The sequence below is a fragment of the Lobosporangium transversale genome (assembly GCF_002105155.1).
Source record: "Lobosporangium transversale strain NRRL 3116 chromosome Unknown BCR41scaffold_1, whole genome shotgun sequence".
NCBI classification, from domain to species: domain Eukaryota; kingdom Fungi; phylum Mortierellomycota; class Mortierellomycetes; order Mortierellales; family Mortierellaceae; genus Lobosporangium; species Lobosporangium transversale.
Window position 1 is genome coordinate 746,333 of NW_019028979.1, and position 22,821 is coordinate 769,153.

At 38.7% G+C, this 22,821-nt stretch overlaps 7 protein-coding genes across 7 annotated transcripts; 3 read left to right on the forward strand and 4 right to left on the reverse strand.

The window, feature by feature from the left end:
* Window positions 1-563: 563 nt before the first annotated feature.
* Window positions 564-1,249, reverse strand: BCR41DRAFT_298066 (GGL domain-domain-containing protein; the record flags this gene model as incomplete). Its single annotated transcript, XM_022020477.1, has 2 exons — window positions 564-675; window positions 846-1,249. 2 exons carry the CDS (start codon window positions 1,247-1,249, stop codon window positions 564-566), a joined length of 516 nt encoding a protein of 171 aa, XP_021886492.1.
* Window positions 1,250-5,108: 3,859 nt separating this feature from the next.
* BCR41DRAFT_344137 (hypothetical protein) lies at window positions 5,109-7,971 on the forward strand. Its single transcript, XM_022022436.1, has one exon. The coding sequence runs from the start codon at window positions 5,543-5,545 to the stop codon at window positions 7,658-7,660; it is 2,118 nt and encodes a 705-aa protein (XP_021886493.1). The 5' UTR covers window positions 5,109-5,542; the 3' UTR covers window positions 7,661-7,971.
* A 154-nt stretch (window positions 7,972-8,125) lies between these two features.
* On the reverse strand, window positions 8,126-9,701 carry BCR41DRAFT_344138 (emp24/gp25L/p24 family/GOLD-domain-containing protein). The gene is made up of 6 exons (XM_022022437.1): window positions 9,364-9,701; window positions 9,165-9,247; window positions 8,819-8,956; window positions 8,640-8,709; window positions 8,461-8,531; window positions 8,126-8,300 (listed from the first exon to the last, which is right to left on the reverse strand). The coding sequence occupies exons 1-6, from the start codon at window positions 9,506-9,508 to the stop codon at window positions 8,151-8,153; spliced, it is 657 nt and encodes a 218-aa protein (XP_021886494.1). The 5' UTR covers window positions 9,509-9,701; the 3' UTR covers window positions 8,126-8,150.
* A 542-nt stretch (window positions 9,702-10,243) lies between these two features.
* BCR41DRAFT_417937 (hypothetical protein) lies at window positions 10,244-14,717 on the reverse strand (the record flags this gene model as incomplete). The annotated part of the gene is made up of 3 exons (XM_022029557.1): window positions 12,950-14,717; window positions 10,800-11,475; window positions 10,244-10,646 (listed from the first exon to the last, which is right to left on the reverse strand). The coding sequence occupies exons 1-3, from the start codon at window positions 14,487-14,489 to the stop codon at window positions 10,244-10,246; spliced, it is 2,619 nt and encodes an 872-aa protein (XP_021886495.1). The 5' UTR covers window positions 14,490-14,717.
* A 949-nt stretch (window positions 14,718-15,666) lies between these two features.
* Window positions 15,667-16,644, reverse strand: BCR41DRAFT_366541 (NUDIX hydrolase domain-like protein; the record flags this gene model as incomplete). Its single annotated transcript, XM_022026227.1, has 3 exons — window positions 15,667-16,162; window positions 16,294-16,376; window positions 16,492-16,644. 3 exons carry the CDS (start codon window positions 16,642-16,644, stop codon window positions 15,667-15,669), a joined length of 732 nt encoding a protein of 243 aa, XP_021886496.1.
* A 2,843-nt stretch (window positions 16,645-19,487) lies between these two features.
* On the forward strand, window positions 19,488-20,423 carry BCR41DRAFT_417939 (CAP domain-containing protein; the record flags this gene model as incomplete). Its single annotated transcript, XM_022029558.1, has 2 exons — window positions 19,488-20,049; window positions 20,160-20,423. Exons 1-2 carry the CDS (start codon window positions 19,702-19,704, stop codon window positions 20,421-20,423), a joined length of 612 nt encoding a protein of 203 aa, XP_021886497.1. The 5' UTR covers window positions 19,488-19,701.
* An 832-nt stretch (window positions 20,424-21,255) lies between these two features.
* On the forward strand, window positions 21,256-21,743 carry BCR41DRAFT_344142 (hypothetical protein). Its single transcript, XM_022022438.1, has one exon. It carries the CDS (start codon window positions 21,339-21,341, stop codon window positions 21,660-21,662), a length of 324 nt encoding a protein of 107 aa, XP_021886498.1. The 5' UTR covers window positions 21,256-21,338; the 3' UTR covers window positions 21,663-21,743.
* Window positions 21,744-22,821: the final 1,078 nt, after the last annotated feature.

A 22,821-nucleotide genomic window follows, 5' to 3' on the forward strand; every position in this document is an offset into this window, starting at 1 on the left:
GACTTGATAGTCGTATTGTGGTATTGTGCACATAGTTTGCTAAACCACAAAAAAATAAAAAAAATATAAAATATAAAATACAAAATAAAAAAAAGGGTTTGAATTGTTTATTTATGTGATGAAGAAAGCAAGGAAGAAGGGGGGGAAAGATAGATGAGGGGAGAGAGAAAGAGAACCGTTCAATCCATCAATGAATATCAAATTAGTTCACATGTTGAGATGAGTTTGGTCCGCAGCATCATTCGTAAATAAGTGTTGGTTTTTTTTTTTTTTTTTTTTTTTTTTTTTTTGGTGCTTTGGAATTGCGACATGATGATACGCGTCAACATTAAAGGATCATATTCAGTTTTACTATATTATTTTTATTTATTTACTTTTTTATTATGATGCACGAGGGTAAATTGTACTGGAGGATTAGGAATGATAGAAAGGAAAGGAGGGAAGAGGTGAGGAGGGGGATGCGGGAGAAGGGTGGTGGAGAGGAGTAAAAAAAAAAAAAAAAAAAAAAAAAAAAAAAAGGGAAGGAAATATAGATATATATATCAAGTAAGATACATTTAAGGTTAAATAATGGTGCAACATTTGGATGATTGTTTTGCAAAGGGATCAGGTCCAACAACTCCCCAGATGATGGGTAAGAGTGGGTCTTGTGTGTTTGTCGCATATTGGATCAGACTAAAAAAGGGGTTCCCAGTTCAAAAAATAGGGGGAAGATTATTCCAAGAAAACATATAAAAAAAAAAAAAAAAAGAAAGCGTCCATTAGTTTTTTTGGGTTTTTAAAGTTTTGTTATGCTTGTCAGAAAAGAAAAAAAAAAAAAAAAAAAAAAAGAGCTTGGGGTTTACCTTCGACTTGCTTCAGAGACAGGCACACGATGCATTTCAAGTTGTTCTCGCAGTCGTTGATTATGTTCTAAAAATCTTTTTAACTTGAGCTCAGACACTCCAGGGACGCCTCCTATACTGGTACCAGCGCCTACTGCTGCCGCTGCTGCCGCTGCCGCTGCTCCTGCTGCTGATGCAGTTCTATAGTTTCCATAGTTTTCATAGTTTTCATAACCTCCATAACCTGCTCCGACAACACTACCACTACCACCACCGACACTAACACTGCCGCCACCACCAGCACCAACAATTGCGTCAGTGCCCGTATAATTAGGATTACTACCACTGCCACCCAATGCTGTTGTTGTCCCTGGAATGGTTAACTTTCTATAGAGCCCTTCATTTCCATAGCCTAGGCCAACCATTGGTACGACTGTAGAAGCAGAGGCAGAGGAGCTATCTGTGACCGTTGCAGAGCCTGCACGAGCTCTTGCGTTGACGCTATCCAATACATGGTCAATGATGTTGATGTTATGATCATGGTCGTAAGGATTGGTTGTGAAGGGACTTTGATCCTGTGAAAGATCGGTTGGGATCCTAATGGTGTCAATGGGTGTTAACATGGAGGATGTAGATGCGGTTCCAGGCACAGGCTCAGGTCCAGTCTCGGGTGGCGATGATGATGAAATAGGCTTTAATAAAGTATCATAATCGTGATCACTGATGAACCCTGCATCTGCTGCGGTTGTGTGACCTTGAGTAGTGCCAACAAAATTCAAGGCGTTATCGTTATTCATAATATCGTTGTTATTGTTGTTGTTGTTGTTTTTATCTTTGAGATTGGACATTGAATATAACAATCTTTCTTGTCCTGATTATGAAAATGTAAATAAAAAATAAATAAATAAAAAAAAAAAAAAAAAAAAAAAAAAAAAAAGAAATCCGGCTCCAGTCTAAAAATATAAAAGCTGCGCTGCAAAAGAAAAAAAAAATAAAATAAAAAAAAACAATCGGCCCCCCTTTTTTTCCTTTCCAACGTTCTAATGACTTGATTGATTGATTGATTGATTGATTGTTTGATCAGATATTGGCTTGAATCTTCTTTAACCGTCCAAGAGTTTAATGATGGTTTGGATAAATGTAAGACTGCTGTTGCAAATGTCCAAAAGGTGACAAGAAAAGATGAAACAAAAAATAAAAATAAAAATAAAAGAGAATCAGATGAAAATGTTCCGTATTGTCCTGATTGTTTCGTTTTTTTTTTCTTTTTCTAATCGATTTTAGTATGAACAAAGATTAGATCTTTCTTCTGTGTCAGTGTCAGTGTCAGTGTCAGTGTCAGTGTCAGTGTTAGTGTTAGTGTTAGTGTTGGTATTGGTGTTGGTGTTAGTGGAAAGTAGGGGTTGGGGGGAAGAAGAAGGGCATACAAAGGAGAGGAAGGGAAAGAAGAATTGGAATTGGAGTTGGAGTTTGTGGAGGGCGGGGGGTTGAGATAGGGAAATATGGAGGAAGAAGAAGAAGAAGAGAAGCACAGGAGAGACGTAGAAAGATGAAGATGATGACGATGAAAAGGGGCTTTCAAAAAAAAAAAAAAAAAAAAAAAAAAAGAGACAACGCGAACAAAAAATGTATGCAAACCAATTTTTTTTTTTTTTTTTAAAAAAAAAAAAGGCTAAAAGGAAAAGAAAGGAAAAAAAAAAAAAAAAAAAAAAAAAAAAGAGTATTATTCAATCAACGAGAAAATGGTCAGGGCCCATCGTTTAGAAGAAGTGATGAAGTAATAAGGTTTAATGGAGGCTTTTCCAAAATGCTGGGTTAATTGCATATTGCATTTGCGTATCTGCATATATGCTTATTTGCATAATAACAGATGAACGTTGCTTTACTGCCGGAAAATAGATGGACAAAGTACATACAAAAAGATCGGGTACCCCTGCACACGACACTTTTTATTTTCTCTGCTACATGGCGCCAAAGGGCCAAAAAAAAAAAAAAGACGGACGTGTGACCCCAGCCTCTTCCTTCTTCCCCTATCCTCATCTGAGCATCAAAATTAAAAAAAAAGATTAAGTGCGTTTCGATCATTTGGCGTTTTAGCATAAATAAAAAGAGGTGTGTGCATAGCAACTAAAAAAAAAAAAAAAAAAAAAAAAAAAAAAGAGCTATGGAGGATTTGGATAATGATGACACCAAATATCCATAAAAATGCTTATCGTGATCGCTGTGCATGGACCAGATGATGGCGCGTTTGGAACATGGCGCGTGAAAATTTTGGCTCCAGCCAATGGGAATGCAAGATGGAGTTTCAGAAGCTGCGACGTTTGTGACAGCGTGGGATAAAAAAAGAAAAAAAAAGAAACTTCGAGGGAAAAACAATACAAGAGCGAAGAGGTGGACAGTGCTTGAAACTCTGAATCTCCCTCCTCTTCTTCTCCAATGGACATGCAGATAAGCAGATAAGCAGATAAAATTAAGGAAGAAAAGAAAAGAAAAAAAAAAAAAAGCCAAGAATTATGGAGCTCACCTTCCAAGGGGAAAGAAAGAAAGGAGGTTCTTGGAGGAACTACACCATACAGAACGTTGAAAATAAATAAAAAAAGACAGTGACAGGATGAGATTGGAACGTAATAAAGAAGAACGAGTAGCTTACAGGTTAGGATTATGGTGAGAAGTTTTATAACAAAACAAAAAAAAAAAAAAAAAAAAAAAAGATTAAGCTATTAGGATTAAAAAAAGTAAAAGCATTAAAGAATCAAATGAACATGAAGTAATGATGGTTTGCAATGATTTTAAAACTAAATGTCAATGAAAACTTTGAAAAAAAAAAATTCAAGATCAAAGAAGACAAGGGTGTACGTGATCGACCATGTCATTACATGATTCCGCCGTTCAAGCAGCTTTTTGCTTTGTTGTGTTGTGTCGTACGGATATTTCTTCCTGTCCGTACGCGCGTAATCGCGTAACCCTGCATCTGCTCTTTATCCAAGCCTGATTGCTTTTTGAATGGGTGTAAATAATGTAAATATTCAACCTTTGGTCTGAAACAACAGCCGGGTGATCTTCCTTTCTTTCTTTCTTTCTTTCGTTCTTTCGTTCTTTCGTTCTTTCTTTTCTTGTGACATCGCCTCAATGCGATTACGTCTCTATAATTTTTTTTTTTTTTTTTTTTTTTGCTTTCTTTCTTTCTTTCTTTCTTTACATCCTGCGCATCCTGCGAAGTGAGGGAGGGACAATATGCTTAATTATATAAAAAAGGGAAAAAAAAAGACTATTTCAAGGAGTAGATCGACAAGTCATCAGACATAAACGCGTGTTTGCTTATAGCAGAAAGACCCATCTGAATCTGCAGTTTTTGAGCAGAGACGAGCCTAATAGAAACTGACACTTCTGACAAACACGCGACAAGAACACCTGATCCCGTTATCTGTTCTTCTCGGCTCAAATGAATACCTGGGTCAAGAACAGAAAGCGGATAGATCGACGTCAACTTGGCGTAGCTACTGAGGAAGCCTTTGACGATGTTTCCAATAGCCGTTACTAAAGTCAATTTGTTAGTGACGGTGGTGATGATGTTGATACTATTGTTGTTTACCTTCCATGGAGAACATCTTGCTTTTTTTGTACTTTATTCCGCAATCCGAAAGCGAAGAGGTGAATTACAACTGCATGTTTGCATGTGGACGTTCGTATTTTCCGCCCTTTCCAATCTTCCCGCGACTCTTTTTTTCATTTCCCAGCCATGGCTGAACGATAGACCATGTTCCGAGTTTATAAATGACGACAAGTAAAAAAAAAAAAAAAAGCCAAGTCAGGGCTCAGGGCCAAGGCCAAGCATGCTCATGTCCTTACCCCACAGCATTTGTTTTTTGTTTTCTTTTCTCTTGAGTCATGATCAGCACATGAAAGCACACTGATAGAAGAAAAGAAATGTGGAGAGGATTTGTTTGTTTTGCTTTAACATGTTTTATTGGACTAACAAATATAACCATACAACCATGTTGGATACAATCCAATGCAACCACAGTTGCTTGCAAGGAGCCTGAATAGAGCTGATTGCAATACCATTCCCACTCTCTCACCACACTCTCTTATATACTTCTTTGCTCTCTTTCTCCTTTTCCGCTTCTCTCTCTCTTTTTTTTTTTTTTTTTTTATTTTTTTCTCTTTCCTTCTTTTATTTTTCACTCATCGCTCTCACTCGCTTACTTTTCTCATTTACTTCATTCACCTTTTTTTCATTCTTTCATTCTTTCTTACTTTTTTTTTTTTTTTTTTTTCCTCATTCAATCTTCCAACCTTTCCCCAGCATAATTTCGCAACACTTTCACACTGTCATTTTTTTTGCTGTTGTTGTGGAGCAAAGCATTATTCCGTTAAAAGCCTCATAGGTTTCTCTTTCTCCTTTGCCTTGGTCCCATTTGTCCCGTCTGTGTCACCTTAATTACAAAGAGGGACATTTATTTCCGCTGAATATTACTATAAAATACCACTCCCTACCCTTTTTCCTTTTTCTCTTTCCATTTGTCTTGTACTCCTTCCACTGCCTCAATCTCTCTCTCTCTCTCTTTCTCTTGGACGTTATTTTAAGTGACAACAGGCTATCATTCCACTCCTCTTTTTTGATTCTCAGATTACCCTTGTAGCTTCCTCTTTCTCTCCAACCTACTTCCCTTTATTTTATTATTTTTTTTTTTTGCTCACAAAACAAAAATCAAATCATGGGCAATAACAATTTTGAAAAGATTAATATAGACCAGAGGGTTGAAAGGGATGATAATTTATCTCCCACAACATTTCTGCCCGATATCAGATGCAAGCATGAGCCTGAGGACTGCAAAAGACACGAGGCAATCACTCCTCCTCCTGCCGCTGCTCTTTCTCTTTCTTCCCCTGTTTCCTCTTCTGCTGATACACCTGTGGCTATGCGCACAGTGACAGATATTGCAGATATTGCAGATATTGCAGATATTACAGATGCTTACTCTATTGACCCTGTTGCGTACCCAACAACCCAACCCTCATCTGTGGTTCTCCCCAGTATCGAAGTGACCGCCACTACTGCCACTACCCCTGCCTTTGTACACGCAAACAATGGAAACAATTCGATCACTGTTAACCCACAGACCACTGGAGATGAAAAGGTCAATACCACACCCCTTCTTGATAACAACAGTGACAATAGCAATGGCAATAACAACAACAACAACAACAACAACAACAACAACAACAAGAATATCAGTACCAATATGAACATGCCTTCTTCCCGAGGTATTTCATCAGCAACACCCCTTTCGTCTTCTTTACGTTTGTCTATGTCTCCAAAAATGTCATTCTCGGCTTCCTTTTCATCCCAATCATCCCTTGCAAAGGAAGAGATTCTATCTCAAGGGGTACAAAAGGATCAAATTACTCTTGTGCAGGAACAGTATCAGGAACAGGAGCAAGGGCAAGGACAAGACCAAACTACCCTTACAAACAGAAATATGAGCGACGAGATAAAGAGGAATAAAGAATTCGATACAGATATGGTTGATGAGGTAGTGAGGGAAACTATTGAAGCGAGCCCTTCTGTGAGTGCGATCTATACACCTTCACCCAAGAGAATTCCCTCACCATCCGTGGGTATTGATGATGAGGACGAACAAGAGTCCATTCAAGCCCAGTTCGAGAGCGAGACCGCATTTTACGCTGCAGGCCATCCTCATCGCCACCGGCATCATAGCTCACTATCCGATACCAACTCACTGTCGTCTCCAACACCATCGTCTCCTTCGTCCCCTTCATGCTCAAGCTCAAGCTCATCCACATCGTCTCTGTCAGAGTATCTTATCATTGGTCAAGAGCCAGTAGAGAGATACGATAGTGAGTGCGACGGTAACAGTGATCGATCGTTTGCCAGCGGTGAATCCTTTTATGAAAGGTCGCACCGGTATGGTGATGTTGGTAACTCGTCTGATGGCAGTTTAGAGGACAGTGCGAACGAAGGATCTCTTCGTCATCGTCAACGTCACTCGAAACCGCGTTACCATTCGTATTCGCAACCGCGAACACAGTCCCAGCATCAATCGCGAGCGCCGCAGTCTTCTCAACGACGCCACCATCATGCATCATATCCTACACACTTCCAAGATGACCATGATCATATTCGTCAAGACCGCTTTCAAGGCGAATTCTCTGAGGAAACTACTTTCCACGGGTTTATGCAACAACGTCGACAGCGACGTATTATGCATGCTGACGAGCCACGGCCGCCGACTGAAAAGACGCGAAAGCGATCTTTCAAGTATTTTTCTACTTCGCGAGCAGTAGATGATGACAGTGCTACTAGAGCCGCTACAGAGGCCACATCCTCACTCTTTTCTTTACCAACCATCAAGACACCGTCCCTTCGTGGTCTTTCCAAGTCTGTAGCAGAATTGGCGATCGCGTCGGTTGTCTGTGCGACATTGCTAACGTGTATGTTTATGCTCTCGTATATCTCCACGGGTGCAAACCATCTTTTGGGTTGGTATGCAAACCAACAGATCGGACAACGAATCCGGAATGGGATCAAAGAACGAGAACACTATGTGCAAGAGGCCCTCGAAAAGATGGCAGGTGAGGAGTATGTGAAGGTCAAGCGCCGTAGCCGACAATATCAACAACAACAGCAAAATGGGAATCCTCATAACCATCGATATCAACAACAGTACCAACAGCAACGGCAAGAACGTCAACAGCATTCTAAAGAAAGATTGTCAACGGCAGAATGGCAGGAGTTGATCCGTGCTGCATCTGTCAGCTTTATGGCCAAGTTTACATCTGCACCTACGATGCAGCGAGGTACTCGTCGTTGAGAGAAAAAAGGGAAAAAAGCTTTTTCTCCCATTGCTATTTTGTCACATGTATTTGCATGCAATCGTTTTTCTTTCCCCTTCCCCCTTCCATCCCACATCCCTGATTCTCCCCAGTATTTTCTTACAAATAGCTCAGCTCAAGTATATATGCATGTCTGTTTATACCCCATCTCCAACTTGTGCTTCTCAACTTTTTATTTTGCTTTTTTGCTTTCTTTGCTTTCCTGATTTCTTACTTTCCGTCAATAAAGAGTTCCATTTGTTCAAAGTCATTAATTGACGCGTATAGTTTTTGTCAGAAAAGTCATTGCCCATATCAGAATCATCGTTTTTCTTTTATTAAAGCATTTTTTTTTAAAAAAAAAAAAAAAAAAAAAAAAAAAAAGAAAAGAAGGAACAAATGAAAATTGCACATGCCAATCCCCAAACAGACCTTTTTTTTTTTTTTTTTTTTTTTTTTACCTCCCCCCCCTTTTTTTTTTTTTTCCTTTTAAACCAACTTCTTAGTCTCAAAGAACTTGCGAAGTGAGCGCAATTGAATAGTGCAGGTGATACCCAAGACAACAAGTTGAACAATGGTCCAGGTCACAGTACGCGAATTGGTCCTCTCGCTTACATCGCGGAACTCTCTTTCATGATCCTGTTGTGTGAAAAAAAGATAAATAAAAAAGAAAAGTAAAGAGAAAAAAAAGTATAAAATGTATAAAAAGAGCTTAAAAGATCAGTAACTATGGTCTTCTCCCTCTAGATATTATCCCTTATATTCTTTATACGCGTTTTTTTTTTCCTTGATCACTTACGCGATGATAAGACTGCTCAATTCGGATATCAGACACCTTGTAGTTCAATTCACGGACACGCTGCGCCAATTCTAATCATTTACATCGAATAATAATCATCATCATAAATGAGGATTCAGCTTGACTCGTATGGATTTGTGAAGATAATAAATAAACAATAAAAAAAAAAACAGCCTTACCACTCAAGGTTCCTTCTCCAAGATCGCTTTCTTCACTCAAGTCACGAACAGCCAAGTCTAAATTCAATCGCTAATTTTTTTTTTTTTTTTTTTTTTTTTTTTTTTTCTTTTTGGTGAGTCGAGAAATCTTTTCTTTTCTTTCTTTATGAAAAAAGTAAAATAGTAATAATCAAACTTACAATCTTGGTGGAGCTGAACCAACCAGCAGTTGAAGCAAAAAGACAGATGTTATGCTGTCCAGATTCTGCAGACGTAAACTTGAACTTGCCCTTTGGAGGTAACTTTTGACTATGAATTCTGTTACCATCAGGCATTTCCTTTTTTTTTTTTTTTTTTTTTTTTTTTTGAGATTAAGAAGGAAGGTAAATAGGAAGTCATGATTATTAGTAAAAAAAAAAAAAAAAAAGATTCAAAACAAGAATAAGAATATCGGCGTTACAACCGTCCCCTTTTGTGTTCCTGTAGTAAAACCGTATATAGTACTTGTACAGTTCAGTGTAATAACAATGGATTAAGTCTTCGTACCTCAACAATGACTTCCAACTGAAGCTCCTTATTGACAACAAACTTTTGTTGTGCCTCATTCCATTCCTCAGCAGTATAAACACCTAAAGAGTAATAAAAAATAAAAAATAAAAAATTAGAATAGATTGCACGGGTAATCGAGTGATTATTCTTATTATTTTACATTGTCCTCATCTTCATCTGTAAATATTTCCTTTACCTGTGACCACGGTCTCTTTGGGTAATTCTTCAGTAAAGCACTTTTGTTCTGCTCCTTCGAGGTAAAAGTAAATACCAAAGACAGATGGCAAGATGCTCAAAAGCATCAAGAGGCCAAGGGTCCACCGTGTAATGTTGATAGCCATGAGATGGAAGAACGATAGAGAGATGGGGAGGGGAAGAAGACAAAGCTTAATAGATGTACTATATTAATGCAGCTGATCCTGATCTTAAATCCTTGCTCCTCAGATGCCCTTGTTGGATTGATTGTTGTCAATTAACAACAAAATAAAAAAAAAATAAAAAAAGAGGGAGCAGAAGATGAAGAGAGAATAGATGGAAACCCTATTGGAAACTGCAAACACGAGCCATCTTGATCCACGTCACCACACAGAATTTCAAATTCTTTTACTACAGTCAAATATTCATACTCTGTCTGTAGGCATGAACCGCGTATGCTCGTATTGACCATAAAATAACTCGAATCTTCCCCATACGTCCATTATTTCGCTCTAATGAGATCCCTGCACGCACATCTCCTCTGGCCACTATCAATGCTTGGAAAACTTTCCAAAATAGCACTTTTAAATAACCTTGGTTGATGTATGGTATATATAAAGTCCCTTAAGATGCAACAGCAGGCTACGATTTCATTTTAGTTGAAAATACATTTACATCTCGTATCATCAGTAGTGGGTGAATACTAGAAGCTCTTGTCCTCTATCAAGTTATGATGTGACAATGCTTTTCTTGTCTTCTTTAATTCTTCATCAATTGGAGATATTATGGGACTTAAGGAACCTTCTCACCAAAATAGCTACATTCTTCTCATCATTCAAACAATCAACCACACGTTTGATTCTTGGTCAGTTGTTCACCATTCATGTCGCATCCTCAAGTTGCGTTCGCTGCGGTAGACTATTTCCGAAGCTTAGTGTGCGTAGCCTCTTTAGATTAGCCAGTTCATCCAGACCTGCTCTTAGTCTCAAGTCTAGCGTCCGTCCACCTCCATCCTCTGTGCCCCACCAGCTTGTTAGGCCAAGATATTCTAGTTGAGTCAGCTTACCTAGTTGTCTAAATACAATGCGTGACTTTGCCATACCTTCTTCAGTCTCTTGATCAATATCTGCCGCAAAATAAATATACAGTGTAGTCAATCCAGCGCATACCCATTCTACCTCATCGACAACCTCTGTCACTGTGACTTTAAGGTCCGTCAGACTTCCCAGTCGTGGACAATTTGATAAAATGGTTTGAGCATCACCACTTCTGTAGCCGCCGAGTCTATTGAACACCAACATCTCAATTGTCTCGCAGTGTCTCCGAACCCTTGTCTTCCATACTATTTGCCCACTATCCAATCTCTCTTGCTTGTCAGCTACTAATGTTTGTAAAGAGAGAGAGAGCGGGCCGAAGTCACCACAAGGGATAGCTTACCGCCTCATTCCAGTCATTCGTCTGAGAAGCGCTGCTATATCCTCGTCTTTTACCTGTGTATGAAGGAAAGTCAGATCTGACAAACTGTTCAGAGTCCAAGGGTTCTGAAGGAATGCTACCCTGAAGAAGCCTCGATCATCATCTAATTCTTGGCCGTTAATATGCAATGAGGACAATTCTGGACATCTCCTATCCAACATGCTGACGCAACACGGTGATGTGTACGGACCTCGAGGACTGAGTGTATTGACTTTCTCAATGCTCAGTGTGCGTATATTTGGGAATATACAATTACTATCCTCAATATTTAGGAAGTTGATAGGTAGCTGGTAGATGGCTACACGCTTCAATTCCAAGTGCCTAACTTTCTTGCAGACTTGAAGGAATAGATTGGCTTCAGCTCTGATATATTTGTGATCAAGCTTCAAGTGCTTGAAGTTGGTGCATTCTAGTAAAGCCTTCCAGATCTCAGGCAGATTCCAAATACGTTCGTCCAGGTAAAAGCTAGTGATGATGGAACTATGAAGCTTAATCTGATTGTAGAGGTGGACCGGTATGGGCCATGTATACTCCACTTCGTATGCGATGGACCTGAGTCTCTGTAATGGTCCATACTCCTCCGAGAAAGATTCGTAGGCTTTAAATTTAATCTTTTCAATATTAGCCCCTGGGAGCGCTTTTGGGTGGGTGCACGTGATATTTTTTTTACAAAGTTAAGGGGCTGATATGTGACATGGTGATTTGTGATGTGGTGGAGTATGGAAGATTGAACAAATTCCCTTTTTTCAAGACCCCATTTACAGAACTGAGGACGATTTTGAAGGCGCTTTTGCTTTTGCTTTTTCTTTATTACACGAAACTACTGAGTACCCGCTTTAACAGTGTACAGAAATATCACGTGCACCCAAAAAGCGCACCCAAAAGCGAGCACTGAGAGGGGCTGTAAATTTTTCGTGCTTTTTTGGGAATCTGCTAAGTAAGACAACTGTGAAAAAACATTGAGATGCGGATACAGTCTTAAAGGTTTCTTCGGTTGAGCAGTTCGTCAATGAGTTAATAATCATATACCTTTGGAAGCATGTATTGCTTTGTAGCTTTGTAAATACAATCGCCATGATTCTATCTCATCGTGATCTTCATCAAGGTTGTATCTCGGCCATCAGCAAGCCGATGGGGTCAAGAAGGACTCGTATTCAAGACTTCTCTTCCCTATACCAGGTTGTGAGCCGATAATGTACATATCCTGCAATGTTTCTATCCATTGAGCCTTTCACGTCACTATACAAGTATCTCTCATACTTGGCTAATTGTCCACCATCCATTTCGCGTCCTCGAGTTCGATGTGCTGGGGATACTCATATCTGGACATTAGCATGTTCAGACTCTTCAAATCGGCTAGTTAACCCAGTCCCGCTCTTAGCTTCAAATCCAGCATCCGTCATCTTGTACTCGATTGTACCTCGCTAGGGCCAAGATATTGCGGCCAATTCAATCTGCCTAATTGTCTAAACGCAATGCGTGAGCTTGTCATGGATGGCATTTTGCCACTGACCTCATTTGATTGGCTGACAATGTATATAATAAATTTGCTGGACAGGGACATTGCTATCATCGTGTTAGACTAACACTGTTAATGACTAAAGTACCCGGAAATAATGACAATGCCATTCCAAGGACAAATATGTCGATATCGATGTCCAAGTTGTGAATGAAACGAGCCATTTAGAGGAATAAATATATCATACTCAGCAACAAAGAAGAAGCGTACAGTTGATAGCTTCTGCAGAAATGAAGAACAGGTCTATTTCCATCGATGCCCAATCACTCAGAGTCATTAGTACCCACCCTAATGAAAGATGCATAAATTACTTTTAAAGTTGACACTTGAGGAGGATTCTAGAAAGTGTCCTTGAAAATAAAATCGATGATTTATAATGTAACAAAGCTCTTCTAGCAAAACTGCGACTCGTTCGTTTCCCGTGGTCGCTCGAGCTTACATCATCAGTAGCCGGAGACGCCCCGCTTTATGTCATCAAATCTTTATTATAATGGGCGCTGTTATTGGCAAAGTAGATGCCCTTAGGAAGGGACATGTCTAAAGAATCATCTCATCCACATCAGATCGGGTTTCTCTCTATAGCATATAATACCGCGTGATGCGAATAAGGAAGCCACAGCTGGGTCGTCTATCAGAGGGCAATCCAATTTCCTTAGGTTCGGCCAATTGTTCACCATCCATGTCGCATCCTCAAGTTGCATATTCTGGAAACTGTCATCCCTGAACACCAGCCTGTGCAGGCTCTTCAGGCTAGCTAGTTCATCCAGACCTGCTCTTAGCTTAAAGTCCAAGGTTCGTTTTATTGTTTCCCATAGGCCCCATTCTCTTACGTCAAGGTATCCTAACTGGGTCAATTTGCCTAGTTGCCTAAATGCGATGCGTGCCTTTGCCATGCCTTCCTCAGTCCTTTGGTCGACGTCTGCCTCAAGGTAGATAATCAGGTAAGTCAATCCAGTGCAAACCCATTCTGCTCCATCGATAATCTCTGTCACCGTGATTCTAGGTCCTCTTAGCTGCTTCAGTCGTGGGCAATTCGATAAAACAGCTTGAACAATGCCTTTCATCCCGATGCCTTGTACATCGAACTTCAATATCTCAATTGTCTCGCAGAGCCTCCGAGATCTAGTCCTCCAGACCATATGCCCATCGTCCAACACCTTCTGTCTGTCCGCTAGTAATTCTTGTAGAGAGAGCTGGCTGAAGTCACAGCCTAGGATATTTAGCCGCCTTAGATCAGTCATCTGTCTGAGAAGTGCCGCCATATCCTCGTCTATTATTGTCAGGTTCGGGAAAAATAGCTCTGACAAACTATACAGAGTCCAGGGATGCTGAAGAAATGCCTCTATATAGTGACGGCTGGTTTTAAAGGGCATTAGTCCTCTAAAAGAGTCGCGCTCAACAGGTTCACTAAATTTCAACGCACACAGCCCCGGACAACTCCTCAACAACGTGCCAAGGCAATACGATGGTGTGTACGGATGTACCCTCGGCCTTATCGTGAAGTCGTTAATGCTTAAAGTGAGCATTTTTGGGAAAGTATACTCGCTGCCCTCATTATTCAAGAATTTGGTAGGAAGCTGACCTAGGCTTACATTATCCAAGACCAGGTGCCCAAGTTTCTTGTAGACTTGAAAGAATAGATCAGCTTCAACCTCTCCAAGTATATCAAACAACTCCAAGCGATTGAGATTGGTACAATCCAATAGTATCCCCCAGAGGACATGTGATGATGTAACATTTTTAAAGGAGAGCTTGGTGATGGTGGAGTGGGCTTTGATGAAGTCCGGAAGGTGTTTCGGTATCGTTGGCTGGGCTAGCTGATTGTATTCTGGACCAAAGCTAATGGACTGAAGGCGACCGCATCCTCGCAATGTCGTATATACTTCTGGAAAGGTGCTTTGAAACACAATCTCCTCAATATACTCCCTATGTTTCTGGAGTATTTCGCCAGTGAGACAGGAAGGGCTTTTGAAATCTTTGACAACGATTTTTCTCCATATAGACCCGATACATGCACTATAAAAAGCCTTGGAGATAAGGATGCAGTTTAGAAGGTCTTCTCGATCGAGGAAGCCAGCAATGGGAGAGATGATTTCGGGAAGATTCAAGGGATTCAATTTAATGTTGGTCATGTTGCAATTGCAAAGAGATGATGCTAAAGGAATGTTGGGTATTTGCCACCACTCTTGTTTGTTTGGCTGGTTTCTAAATCACCTGGCCAGCTTCTTTACAATTCAACTTTGCTTTCTTCAGATCAACGAAGCTCAAGATTTTTTTTTTGAATGATACTTAAAACCGTTATAAGGTGAATGTTGACTGTCAGGGCAGGGATCACACTGGTATTTTGACTCTTTAAAAATAAAAAATGGAGAAAGAAAGTTGTACATTAGGAAAATAATAGGCACTCTTTTTGCTCTGCTATTGATGATTCTAGATCAGATGTACAAAGTGTAAAAGCATATGGAGACGTGTTACAACACCAACACCGTCCAATTTATTTTTGTCAATCAATACGCCGGTAAATGTACTGCTAAGCTTTTTCGAGAATTCAGAACGTAGGAAGTCCTGTTTTTTAAAGGTAGTTATTTTATCATTAGTTCATTTATCCATTCAATGATTCTATGAATCAAATATGAGCTAAATCCTATAATCGATTTAACGAGAATGAACGTAAGGTTTACCAATAACCCAAACCAAAGAGCCTGTGCGCAGCACTTTTTGACCAAACCACACTGCCACTCTTTTGCCTTCATACGTGCAGTGAGTGGTATCATGCTTTCCAATCTTCTACAAATCCATTCATCCAAACGAAACGTGGAAGCTTGTATGTAATCAACATTATTAAGACCATACCTTTGAACCCAAAATTCAGAAAGGAGCACTTGCAGCTTGTTTCTGGATATAGAGCCTATTTTACAAAATTATTATCAATACGAGTTCGCAAGACATTTGTGCTGAAGGATAAAATATAAAAGACAGAGATTATAAAGAAAAAAGGCAGATGAAAACTCAAGCACAAAGTAAAAGGTAGTAAAAAAAAAAAAAAAATAGCCACATAATATTCCTCTTCGTTCTCTTGTCTTATTCTAAGGATCCGAGGTGAGCGCTGGCAGTCGGATTTTAACTTTCTTAAATGTAAGCAATAAAAAAATGAACATTTAAAATAAAGCGAGTGAAAATGACACAGGTACTGATCTAGGGAAAATAATGTTTCTTTTTTGATAAGCTCAGATATGCTATCAATGACTGACAAAGTTGGTGATGCAATTATAAAAGATTTATTACTATTGACTGGTATCATTTCTAGCATTACATTGTCGGTGATGAGGATGGAGGCGAAGGAGGTCTATATTTCTGAATATTTGCGCCTTCAGGACATATCATAGCGCCTCGAGGGCCTTGCTTCATAATCCTACGCAAGACCCCATCCATGATAAAAGCCGTCAATCCCCAAACAGTACATCCTTCCTGTTCGACATGCCAAACCGGGTATATGTATTTTGAATCCCTAAACCGGGCAAGGTGTTGACGTTTCTGAGGATTCAACAAGTCTTCCAATGGAATTGCAAAGACTTTAGACACCTCATCAGTATTGAATCGAATATCAGTGTTGATATCTTGGATAGGTTTATGAATGAATCCAATATATGGATGAACCTTCATTGTGCAATCCTTGTTGGGCATTGGCGTATATTCCCCAAGAACTTCAACATCGTTACGTGAGATAAAAATTTCTTCTTCCATCTCTCGTAATGCCGTTTCAAGACAACTCTTGTCTGTTGGGTCGCGTTTTCCTCCTGGGAAGCTAAGTTTTTTTTATTTTTTATTTTTAATAGAAAAAAAAATAAAAATAAGCATTTGCTCTACTCCACACCTCATGCATGGCCCTCTAAAAATATGTACTTTGGACAATTGGTCAAAAAAAAAATCTTTTACCTGCACTCTCCTCGATGGTTTCTCAACTTGCTTGATCGAACAGTTACTAAAACACTTGGGACGCCCTTGACAACGCAAAGAGGCTTTAAAGCGTTTAAGAGAGACCAAGGTTAGTGTCAAGTTAGCTTTATAAAGTAAGCGCAAAAAAAAAAAAAAAAAAAAAAAACAAAAATAGGACAAAGCTTTTTTTGGTTTTACCATGAATACAGCAGCCTCACGTAATGGTTTATCTTTGCAATAGTCGAAATGGTGACCGACTAGATGCTTATCCTCCTCCAGTCGCCTCTTGATGCGATCTAAAAATGTTCGGTCGAATTGGATCGAGTCTGTCTTTTCCGGAGTCGAACTCATCATGAAAGGAATGGTTCTGGATGCATAAGATGCATTTTGAAGTGATGAATGTCGCCTTGCCCGTTGTTGATGAGAAGGATAATACGGATGCTGTTGTTGCTGTTGCTGCTGCTGCTGCTGCTGCTGCTGCTGTTGGCGTTGGTATTGGTATTCTCTCAAATATGAGGGCATTGATGTGGATGGAACGGGCGGAGCATTGTAGGGGAGTTGGTATTGATATTGAGGAGGAAGAGGCACATCAGTCTGGTATAAGGGTGCAAAGACCTTGGATTCTGCATCTACATGACTTCCGGCAGTTGTGTTAGCATTGAGGAGAAAGGACTGTGCGAATAGTGCGTTGTTGCTTTCATGTGTTTGCTGTTGCTGATGTTGGTATTGACTTTGGTGCTGACGTTGGTAATAATATTGTGCAACTCGCATATTTTTTGATTTTGAAGAAACGCGAGCAGAATGTGTTGATGTGGAGGGTGTCACAAAGTAAGACATCATTGATCGTTGCGGGCAACGGTGCGACAAAGGCAAGAGAAACGCAGACATTTTTAAAATTTTTTAATTATCTAATGGACAGTGGGAGAGTGGAGAGAGGGAGAGAGAAGTAGTTTACTAAAAAAAAAAAAAAGAAGAAGAAGAAGAAGAAGAAGAAGAAGAAGAAAAAGCAGAGAAGGATGAAGAAAAGATGGTCTACAAGTGAGTGAAAATACAAGAGAAAGGAATGAATGTGTGTGTGGAGTTAAAGAGCGAGGGAGAGCCTTTTAAATGAAAATTTTCGATCGTGCACGATCCAACCTATTTCGCCTACAATTTCCGAGAAATTCTCGTCCTTCACAGTTACACATGGTCCACATGGCCACATACCAGAACTCAGAGCCATCAATGCCCGTAAACGAAAATCAGCCGGGTGATTTGTTCACAATGAGCAATGGCCCCCCTTCTAGGAGAAGAATAATATTCTTTTATGCTTCTTTAGCGAATCACCAAGTCTGAACTTTAAAGAGGAACTTGTCTCCCACCCCCCAGAAACCGATGGAAGAACTGTTACAAGCTTGACAAGCTAAGCACGCACCCATGACCCTGATATTTTTTCTTTCCTTGTAAGACGAATATCGAAACGATCAGTCTCCAGTATTATAGTGTTTATTATTTTTTCTTTTTTGAATGTTCTTCGGAGGAACAGAGCCTTTCTTTTTTATATAATACCCCACATTCATTTTTTTTTTTTTTTTTTTTTTTTGCTGCCACATTCTCCCCGCATTCTGCCTTTTACTGCAGCACTTAGTTCTTAACATTTGTATTTTTTTTTTCTCTTTCCCCACTTTTTTCTCATCGATAATTTTGAAAAAAGGGTTTTGTTTTCACCAATCATCCTCAGCTTACTCTTTACTTCTTTCTTCCCCGTAATACTCGTAATCAAAACTACAAATAAAAAGACGCGTATCTTTCAGTACATGTATACGTCTTATAGTTCTTATCAGTATTATCGTACAAAAGATATGAAATTATGTATAAGATAAAAGTCAAAATTCCGACTTGGATTTCTATTTATTCAACGAGGGTGACTATTGGATTCGTAGGCCCACTTTTTACATTTCCTCAGTCTTCACCTGTTGTATTCATACAACACAATCACTTGGAAATCGCAGAGAAAATTAAGATCCAGTATGCATGACCAGAAACCAATGAGTGATTCAAACAAAAATTGCCCGCGTTTCCTTAAAATTCTATTCATATCCTGTATCCTACGCGTTACAAGACAATCATTATATACAACGTCCACCATGTCGTAGACATGACACTTATGACCAATTCTTTAGATGATTATATTCATTAGAAATAATGTCAGTTATATCGATGTGAGAAGAGAGAGAGAAAAAAAATCGAAAGACTTTGTATGTGTCATATTGTAGAAAGCGTAGGAGCCGGTGAACGACTGTCTCGACCCCTTTTTTTTTTTTTTTTTTCTTTTTCTCAGTACATTCTTTGTAGTCCTTGACTAGTTTCAGATCTTTTATAAATGTATATTAATAAAGATATATATAAATATATAAATATATATATATATTCGTATATGCTGTTCTTCAAACATAAAAACAGCGTACATGTTCATTTTTGTTTGTGAAGTACGGATGTATATGTGAATACACATATTGACATAGTGAGCAATTGGGTTATTTCTTATTTAACAGAAGAGAAACACGTCAAAATTAAAAGGGACAGGCAAGAGAATTATGAACTCAGCTGCTGGTGCAGATATCCAAGGATCAATTGGCAATCTATCTTTTGTTTCTTTTTTTATTTCATTCTTTCTTACTCCTACTATTTTCTTTTCGCAGTTTTTCCTCATAAATGATTGCCATGATCCACTGCTCTTGGACAGGCCAACCAGGAAATTACATCAAATATTATGTATTTTGCTAGAATAAACATATACTACTTTCCTCTTCTCATCAGTGGCCGAACCAGAATATAGACTAATTGCAATTTTTGTTTCCTTTTTATTTGATGTTATTGGACCAACCACTACCCCTGGCGTATCATTTCACAGCATCACAAAATTAAAAGTATATTAAATGAAACCAAATTTTATTGAAAAGCTCTCAAAAATGAACATTTAATTCTGTTCCCAGGGTTTCCATTATGGAAACAAGTCTTGCTTCCAGCTTCTCACAATATTACGAGTATATTATCATGCAGGGATCATTATTATTTTATCAAGAACAACGTTATAAATGTACATGCACTCGTTATTCATCAAGTGTAGTGTGCTCATGTAATACTTTGTCTCAGGAAAAGTCAGGTATCACATTGATCCCTGGTTACCGACTTGTACAACAAAGGAGAACCAACATCCACAATCAAATCAGGTATAAAAAGCAACCACAACTCCTCCTTTTTTTTTTCTCTCATCAAAACAACAACCAATCTTCTCTCAACTTCTCTACTTCAACAGACCACTTCCTTGCTTCTACAGCACAACTCTTGAAACGAACACTCACTATCACTCTCGTGACTAAGCATCTTCCATCCCCACCCCCATTTCTTGTCTTTTCATCATCCATCATGGTTAAGCTCACTACCCTTCTCTTTGCCACAGTTGCCCTCCTGGCCTCCACCAACGCTCAGGTTTCACTTGCGCCCACCTTCTTCAACGAAACCGAGATCAATCCCACGATCAACTCTGCTGAGGACATTGTTGACTCGGAATTGTTGCCCCCCAGCCATCAGCTGGTCCGTCGTGCTCCTGTCGCCAAACCCAAACTGACCAAGGAACAGAAGACGATCCTGGATGCCCACAACAAGGTCCGTGCTCTCCACGGAGCTCCTCCTCTGGTCTGGAATACCAAGGCTGAAAAGCATGGACAAAACTGGCTAAAGAGGTGCGCGTTTGAGCACAGCCAATCCCGTGAGGTAAATCTAAAAAATCCAAGCCACACCCTCCCCTTAATATAAAAAAAATCTAAAAATGCTTTTGCTAAACTTTTTTCCTTCTTTTTTTTTTTTTTTTCAAAAAAAATTAGTTTGGTGAGAACTTGGCTATGGGTTACGGAAGCTTCAAGCAGGTGGTGAACGGTTGGTATAGTGAGGTGTCGAATTACAATTACAACCGTCCCGGTTTCGGCATGAAGACTGGTCATTTCACTCAAGTAGTCTGGAAAAGCACTAAATCGGTTGGATGTGCCAAGAGAACCTGTAATGGTCGTCCCCTCTATATCTGCAATTATTACGGACCTGGCAACTATGCAAATCAGTATCGTGAGAACGTCTTGCCTCGCAAGAAGTAAAAAAAAAAAAAAAAAAAAAAAAAAAAAAACAATCAAACTGTAGAATCCTGTACTGAATGAATAAAAAAAAAGATGAGGCTGGTTCCTCGTCTATATCATTTGTGAAGAGCAAGAGAATAATAGTATATACATGCATGTGCATGTGCACATCATTAATAATTAAAGGAGGAAGAGAGAATAACTACTATCCAATACATTATTGTCCCCATGGTTCTAAAATCCTTATTGTCCAAGTTCAAGCTCAAATACAAGCTCAAGTTCAAGCTCAAATTCAAGCTCAAGTTCAAGCTCCAAGCTCTTTTCGCTTTGCCTTTTTTATTTTTTATGGAATGGCGTATGTAGTAGGAACTGAGCCTAAAGGACGGCGCAAGTTTGATCAAAAAAGTAAAAAAGAAGGGTCGACAAAAAGCTCATCCATTTGCTTTTTTTTTTTTTAAAAAAAAAAAAAAAAAAAAAAAAAAAACACACGGGTTCAATATACCCATGTTTACTTGGCAGATCCCAAAAAGCTCTCAGGGGTAAAAAGAGTCTTTTTTTCGATTTCTAAGCATGGGAATATGTTTTTATGCGTCTTTAATTTTTTTTTTTTTTTTGCGCCTGCGTCTTTGCGAAATCCTTTCTCCGATTGCGCACATCCAATCAAGAGTATTACAAATATCGCATCATGTTGTGTATTCTGTAACAACGTGTCAAGAGACAAAACTTGTTTAACCAGATGTAAAGATACGAAAAAGAGAAAAAGTCAGAGGGTCTATTCATTTATCCACTTGCCCATTTATCCATTTATTCATTACAACTATTTTAGTTTTTAGTCATTCCCGAATATATATATAAAAAAAAAAAAATACTCTCATCCTGATTAAAAGTAATGGAGAAAAGTAAAGAAAGAAAGAAAGAAAGAAATGAAAAAGAAAAATGTGTTGGGATAGCTTAACGCAATTAGCAATAGCAATGGCAATAGTAATAGCAATACCAATAGCAATAGCAATGCAATGCAATGCAAGCTCATCAGAGATTATTGATAATATGGTTAATGGAATGTTTATTAAAAAGAAAAAGAAAAGAAAATCAGTTCCTGCAGTCACCGCAGTCAAGGGACTTTTTTTTTTCTGTGCGCGATTTTGCAAATTGCAAAGTGAAGTGTGGCCACATGGCCCAATTCCTCTTTTCTGGTTAGTAGTACATGGAGCGATTAATCGGGCATTACGGAAAGGGCAGCTTAGTATAGACATAATATAATTGGGGCAAAAAAAAAAAAGAGAGACATTATTAATCATCCGTAACGCAATTAACTTTGATAAAGTCGTCTTTAGAAAGAAGACACAGACAAAAAAAATAAAATAAAATAAAATTAAATAGAATAGAATATGAAAATGTCGCCATCACGAAAAATTAAAATAGTCAATCAACCATCCAATTTACATTTATATATTAATAATACCCGATGTGTAATATGTAGAATTGTTAATCAATATATTAGACAATACAATATGTACACTTTGTCAACTGATCGTAATTACGGATAAAAAAAAAAGGGTGCATGTAGTCAGGACTAAAAAAAAAAAAAAAAAAAATCGATCATCACGACATGGTTACAATGAACAATGAAATGTCCACGCGAAATATACACAAAAGGAAAAAAGGAACAAAAGGATGCTTGTTACAGTGTTACACGTTTTTTTTATTTTTGTCATGGCAATGATGTGATTGCCAAGCCCGTGGCAAAAAATCACGTCCGCATGAATCAAACATCGTCATGCCATGTGGATTGTACCCCTCTCTCGGCTTTCTACCCTCTTCTGGGTAACAAAAAGGAAAAAGGATATCCATCAGGGTCTCAATTCTTCCGGTGACATGTTTTTCCATGCGCATTTTTTTTTTTTTTTTTTTTTTTTTTGGGTAATTTCTCCGTATCATGCAGTTGCGTCAATTGTTGGACAAAAAAAGATGATACATCGATTCGATATTTGTACAAATATATTCTATACATCAATTTTGTAAATAAAAGAAAAAAGATGAAAGGATGGTGAATTTATTTAACATGTCAAAAAAAGGTAATATGTTGAGAGGCCTTTTCAGTTGGCGGTCGATTGTTCAGACCAGAAGATCCATTATAATTGACCACAACAGACAATTGTCCTTGACGCACCCCCTTCACTTTTTTTTTTTTTTTTTTTTTTTTGTTTTGTTTATTTGTTTACTTTTTTATCAAAAGCTTGTGCTCCTTCAGTCTCTCTTTCCTATCTCCCCTCACTCCATCATCGTTTCCATAAACAGAAATGGTTACCGGGAAACACTAACGTAACGATTAAAGCCATATTCAATGTCATTGTGCGTGGAAAAAGCTGTTGGCAGGAGAAAGAGAACGCGTATCAATCAAAAGGGGAAAGAAGCAAAA

Excerpts from the sequence above, each read along its gene's own strand:
- BCR41DRAFT_344137 (XM_022022436.1), top strand. The coding sequence starts at position 5,543 with ATGGGCAATAACAATTTTGAAAAGATTAATATAGACCAGAGGGTTGAA.
- BCR41DRAFT_344138 (XM_022022437.1), bottom strand. The coding sequence starts at position 9,508 with ATGGCTATCAACATTACACGGTGGACCCTTGGCCTCTTGATGCTTTTG. Across the intron at positions 8,957-9,164 it reads AGTTGGAAGTCATTGTTGAG|GAAATGCCTGATGGTAACAG; the intron begins GTACGAAGACTT and ends AAAAAAAAAAAG. Across the intron at positions 8,301-8,460 it reads TTGAGCAGTCTTATCATCGC|GATCATGAAAGAGAGTTCCG; the intron begins GTAAGTGATCAA and ends TTCACACAACAG.
- BCR41DRAFT_344142 (XM_022022438.1), top strand. The coding sequence starts at position 21,339 with ATGTGTTGGGATAGCTTAACGCAATTAGCAATAGCAATGGCAATAGTA.